The sequence below is a fragment of the Benincasa hispida genome, chromosome 6 (genome assembly GCF_027475165.1).
Source record: "Benincasa hispida cultivar pf3 chromosome 6, pf3_genome.v1.1, whole genome shotgun sequence".
NCBI classification, from domain to species: domain Eukaryota; kingdom Viridiplantae; phylum Streptophyta; class Magnoliopsida; order Cucurbitales; family Cucurbitaceae; genus Benincasa; species Benincasa hispida.
The window spans coordinates 32,925,797-32,932,269 of record NC_143483.1 but is presented as its reverse complement, the minus strand read 5'-3'; the positions used below and the strand labels follow the sequence as shown (position 1 = coordinate 32,932,269).

Below are 6,473 nucleotides of genomic sequence, written 5' to 3'. Positions count from 1 at the left end.
GAGAGCTCACTTTCCTCACCCAAGATATTCAATTCTTTCCCTATCCCGCTTCCCTCTTCTTTTAAATGAGAACTTCTCCCAACCGAATTGAAAGCCACTTAACTGTGGTCCCTAACCTCTCTAACCGCCGTAACTACTACTTTTCCCATATTACCCTTATTCTTCCTTCTTTGATACTACAGTACAATCGGAGGCCTAACATTACCTCCCTCCTCCACCTTTACCTTGTTGTCAAGGTAAAATTCTGGAAATTGATATTGAAAATCATCCAACACCTCCCAAGTCGCCTCGTGTTTCGGCAAACCTTTCCATTTCACCAAAACCTCCCTCCTCCACCTTTACCTTGTTGTCAAGGTAAGCACTAAGTCATTCAAATTTTGACACTTCAAAATACACTATTGAGGCCGAGAACACAATACAGCCTTTGGTTCAGTTAGCTAGGTATGGTTTTCATTGACTAAAGGATCTACCAATGACTTCCCTTCTGGTTTTCCAGTCACCTTTTTAAGTTGCGAAACATGGAATATTGGATGGATTGACATTGTTGATGGAAGCTCCAATTTATAAGCTACCAATCCCACCCTATCAATAACTTGATATGGGCCATAATACTTGGGAGACAATTTGACATATCGCTTTTGTCGCACTGAGATCTGGCAATATGGGCGCAACTTCAACCATACCATTATCTGACTTGAAACTCTACATCCATTCTTTTCTTATCCGCAAATTTCTTCATTTTCTCTTGAGCCACCCTCAAATGCTCCTTAAGTACACAAGGCAGCATCCCTATCTCGCATCTGTTTGTCCAATGTTGCATTCAAAGTGCAATCATCCCCATAATAAATTAACAATGGAGAAGGACGTCCATAAATAATTTGAAAAGGAGAAAAACCATTTGAGGCATTATACATAGTATTATACCAATACTTCGTCCAATGCAACCAATTAATCCACTCTTTTGAACGTTCCCCACAGAAACATCTCAAGTACATTTCTACGCTACTATTCACCACCTCTGTCTGACCATCCGATTGAGGAAGATATGTTGTGCTGCGATGAAGCTTGGTACCTGACAACCTGAACAACTCTTGCCAGAAGTGGCTCACAAATACCTTGTCCTGGTCTGAGACAATAGACTTTGGCACCCCATGCAACTTCATTACTTCTCTACAAAATACATCGACTACAACACCAGCATTCAGAGGATGTTTTAAGGACAAGAAATGAGCATACTTGCTCAGTCTGTCCACTACTACTAAGATCACATCATACCCTTTGGCTTTGGGTAGGCCTTCAATAAAATCCATCGATATGTCAGTCCATACAACATTAGGAATAAGGAGCGACATTAATAACCCTGTCGGAGACAATACCAAGGATTTTTTCCTCTAACAGACCATGCATTCTTCAACATATTTCTTAACAGCTCTCTTTATCCCTTCCCAATACAATTCCCCTGATATTCTTTTATATGTTCTCAGAAATCCCAAATGACCACTAAAAACAGAGTCATGATATGTATGCATGATAGTAGGTATCAAAGACGAAGTACTTGAAATTACTAACCTCCCTTTGTACTTCACCACACCCTGATGGAGAGAAAAATCTTGTACTCCGTCTTCCTTTTGCAATTCACGGCCCTTGATTCGTTGCAACCGATCATCCTAGTCTACTTCCTTCTGAATTACAGCCATATCGATCATAGTAGGATCTGACAACTGAGCCATCTGAGTTTCCATTTCCACTCGGGACAACGCATCCGCGACTCATTCTCCAATCCTAGACGATAAACTACTTCAAAATCATAACCAAGTAGTTTAGCAACCCACTTCTGATGTTGTGGTTGTATCGTCCTTTGCTCAAGCAAAATCTTCAATGCTTTCTGATCAGTTTTAGTTACGAATCGTCTTCCCAACAAGTAAGGTCTCCACCTTTGCACGACCATGACAACAGCTAACAACTCCCTCTCATATACTAGTTTCACATGGTCCCTCATTGACAGAGTATGGCTGTAAAAAGAAATAGGTCGTCTCCGCTGCACTAGCTCCGCTCCTATGCCATACCCCGAAGCATTGGTCTCCATTTCAAAGGGTATACTGAAATCAGGCAATGCCAACACGGGCAACATCATCATAGCAGTTTTGAGTTTCTCAAAGGCATATTGAGTTTCCTCCGTCCACTGAAAGACCCCTTCTTTTAAAATCCTTGTCAACGAAGCCGCTATACTCACATAATTTTGTACAAATCTCTAGTAGTATCTAGATAACCCCAAGAACCCCTCACTTTCTTAATTGTCTTAGGCACTGGCCGTACCTTCTCCAGGTCTACCTCCACTGCTTGGTTTGAAATTATATGCCCCAAATACTCTACTTTGTCCTTTGTAAATTGACATTTCTTCCTATTAGCATAGAGCTCATTCTCCCTTAACACTAATAGCACCACTTCTAGATGTTGCAAGTGCTTCTCTAGACTTCTACTATACACTAGTATATCATTAAAGAATACTAACATAAAATGACGTAAGTAAGGCTTGAATATGGTATTCATCAGTGCCTGAAATGTGGAAGGTGCATTAGTTAAACCAAAAGGAATTACCAGGAATTCGTAATGTCCTTCATGTGTCCGGAAAGCAGTCTTCTCCACATCCCTCGAGTTCATCCTGATTTGATGGTAACCCGACTTCAAGTCCAACTTAGAGAATAAAGCAGCTCCATTCAATTCATCAAAAAGCTCTTCCACCACTGGAATCAGGAACTTCCAGTAGAACAGGACTTGAATAGGGACTTGTGCTTAGCCTAATGATGCCTGAAGCCAACATTTCCTCGACCAATTTCTCCATCTCTACCTTTTGGTGATATGCATATCGGTAGGGTCGAACATTTATTGGGTTAGTTCCTTCCTTCAAGTGTATATGATGCTCTATACTTCGACAAGGAGGCAATTCCTTCGGCCATTCAAATACATCCTTAAACTTAGTTAACAAAATTGATAGAGATTCTGGAATTGTGTCGATTTCCCTAATACCAAATTGCTCTACCACAGATTCACCTCCATGCATCATTCTACATTCAACCAAAAACCCTTGATCCCCGGCTTCCCAAGTCTTCACCATACACTTCAGACTAATTCTTGCTTTCATCAGACTTGGATCACCCTGCAAGGTAACTTTTTGGCCCTCATGAACAAAAGTCATTGTTAAATTCTGCCAATCGACCTCTGTTTTCCCCAAAGAGTGTAGACATTGCATCCCTAAAATAACATCTACACTTATAAGCTCTAATGACAGAAAGTTATCATTCACCTTCCATTCTTCTATCATCATTTCCATATTCTTACATACTCCTATACCCTGTACCACGGCTCTCAATCCCAAAACTACCCCGTAATTTGTCGTTTCTGGGATTTCTAACTGCATACGATTCGCTATTACCTCTGATATGAAATTGTGAGTAGCTCCACAGTCAACCAATATCACAACTGGTTCCCCTTGATCTCTCCTTTAATCTTCATTGTTCGAGGATTTTTCAAACCCACAATCGAATTCACAGAGAGTTTCGTAATCGGCGAGACTTCTCCATTCACGATTAGCATGTTCAATTCCAGCGTCTCCTCTCTCATTTCGTCTTCTTCATGCAATTCCGACTCTTCACCGAACACATGCACAATGAGCAACCTCAGTTCTCTAAGTTCACGCCATTTGCATCGATGCCCCACAGTATACTTTTCATCGCATCGAAAACAAAGCCTTTCTCTCTCTTCATTTGGAATTCAACGTCTGTTAACCTCCCAGCCGGAGTTTCTCTCTAGTTGTCGTTAGTAGACACACCTCCCAACGTAATTGTCCTTATCAGAAATGTCTCTCCTGACTTCCCTCTTTCTTTCGTATCACAATTACTTCCCGAATTACTCACATTATCAATATTAAATTTCAAAGAATTTGAGTTTTGGATCTTACCTCTGAACATTCGCGCCCGACCCACTTCGACCTGCGCATTCTCTCTATCTTCAACATGATGTGCTAACGACATCATTTGCGCTAGCCCTGATGGTTCCCAACACTCGACCTCAGCTTTTATCCATGGTGCTAAACCGTTCATTAATGTCTCTTCCAACACTTCATTCAGAAGATGTGGTAATGGCGCCACCAATTTATCAAACATGTTTCAATATGCTTCTACAGTGGTTTCTTATTTGATAGCCAAGAATCTACCACAAATCGATCCCTCTCTTAAAGATCAGAATCGAACTAACATTCTTCCGTTTAGATCTTCCCAATCTTTGAACAGCTCCCTACCTTCCTTAGATTGGTACCAGTCTAACGTGGCGCCGTCGAAACTTACAACCGCTACCGTCATCTTCTCGGATTCCATTAGTTTATGAATCTGAAAGTAGCGATCTGCTCTGAATAGCCACGCATCTGGATCACTTCTGTTGAACACCGGCATCTCGACTTTCTTGAGTTTACTCCGATCGCTAGTTGATACGTGTAATTGTGATGTGTTATGGTGTGAGTTTGCGGTGATGTGTGTTATGTGGTGAACATGCAAGTTTCCTTAATAAAACCCAAGTATAAGCCTTCTTAGGTTTCTTGGTAAGTCCAGGGTCGAACACAGAGACTACTAAGTAAATATGTGGCAGACTCTTCGATTCTATTGCGGTGGTAAATAAATGAAGTGGGTAGTGTTTTGATTAAAAAAATTTCCTATACGACGGAATTGAACGCGGAGTTGATAAAAGCATAGAGTTACAATGAGTATGCGATGAAGGGGTTGAGAAGGGGTTCAGCTAACATTTCCTAAGATTGTGCACAATTTATGCGATCATGCTACACACAAATAACATCACGTCATTTTTCAATGCAGAATGCCATAATTCCTATTTCTAGGACACATGTGATGTGTATATGAAACAGTCGATAGGACTTATATCTAAGCCTCTATTCTTGTCCATGCGATGATGAACGATGCACACATAAAACAAGGTGACCGCATACAATCATTCCTATTTCTAGGGCACATGCAATGTGTAATAGTAATAGAACTTATGTCTAAGTTTCTATTTCTTGCTTATGCGATTCTAATCTGACTCTCTCAAGTCTAGATTCTATCTTTAGACTACTCTCTCAAGTATATCTAAAGGGTGAATGATGCATACATAAGACAAGATGATCGCATAAAATGTAAATCTTAAGTCATGCTAGCTAAGTACTTCTCAACCCATTCAGAAATTTAGCTACTCATGCGAAGTAAGGAGAGATTGAACATAGATTGAAATGAGATTTTCATTTTTTGTAAATAAAGTACTGGATACAAAATAACAAATGGAATTGAGAGATAAGAAGCCTAGTAAGCAATATATTGCTTCCTGTTGCCTTTTACACTGTTCTTTTTCATTCCAACTCTATTCTAGATGTGTATTCTTGCTCTCGCAAGTGTTGGACCTTTCTCCTTTGTAACGCTTTCCAGCAGTCTCTTGATCTGTCCGGGAATGATCTCTCGGCTTTCTCGTCTCCTTATTCGTCTCCGTCCTTTAAGTATAAGTATGAGTATGTATGAGAACAGACTAACTGCTTCCTTCTCTAACTTATTAACCCATTTACACTGGTGGCCTTCGATATTTATAGAGCTCAAGGTGAAACAACCTTTCTTTCTAATGATTGCAATGATGGGCAGTATTAATTCCCCTGCTTTGATGCGCCGATTAATGGTCACCAAAAGTTTAGTGTACTTGCTACAATATAGCTTTTAACGACTTGTCAACTAAATTCGGATTCGACTATTATCAGCTTTCTGTCCCATCGTGATTTATTATGCTGTCACCTTGATACGTAGTCTTTATGCAGCCACCTTTTTAAGAAACTTCTCACGATCACATATGATCGCATGACTTGTGATCGCAATCTTCAAGCACGCTAATGCCTTGTTCCTTTGGAACACAATTTCACTTGCGCCATCGCATTTTTCCTACACAAAATAAATAAATTAACTATTTTTATGCGATGGGTGCTTGCGATCACAATTCCTTTTAGTTTAACGCTTTTGGACATGATATTGCTTATTTTACCATCGTATTCTCTCATTGTTTTACTTATTTGAGCTGTAATAACTTGTATTTTTACTAGTTATCACTAGTCGCTTCTTCAACCCCTACTTTAACCGAACTGTTCGTTCTGCACACATTATTGTTGTTTGATCATTCTGTCTCTCCGTCACTTTCGTTTTTCCCTTTGCCATTTTCGCAAAATACGAAATGAGCATTTTCTGATGTTCCTCTGTTTGCAATCCCAATCGTTTAATACTCTTCGCTAACAACATTAAATTCTCCTCTATGGTTGGTAATTTATGCATTTTGACTCTGAGTCCAGAGATCTCCTGGTGTAGCAACTCCAACTTTTCCTCAAATCGTTTCTGAGCCATACCTGTCCAGGTTGTTTGCTCTGATACCAATTTGATAGGAAACTGGTCGTATAG

The 6,473-nt window shown here is 40.0% G+C and overlaps 1 protein-coding gene across 1 annotated transcript; it reads right to left on the bottom strand.

The window, feature by feature from the left end:
• Positions 1 to 264: 264 nt before the first annotated feature.
• On the bottom strand, positions 265 to 4,448 carry LOC150035605 (uncharacterized). Its single transcript, XM_090314370.1, has 10 exons — positions 4,298 to 4,448; positions 3,534 to 3,647; positions 2,809 to 3,435; positions 2,599 to 2,744; positions 2,317 to 2,556; positions 1,799 to 2,182; positions 1,073 to 1,170; positions 695 to 800; positions 471 to 653; positions 265 to 342 (listed from the first exon to the last, which is right to left on the bottom strand). The coding sequence occupies exons 1-10, from the start codon at positions 4,446 to 4,448 to the stop codon at positions 265 to 267; spliced, it is 2,127 nt and encodes a 708-aa protein (XP_090170496.1).
• Positions 4,449 to 6,473: the final 2,025 nt, after the last annotated feature.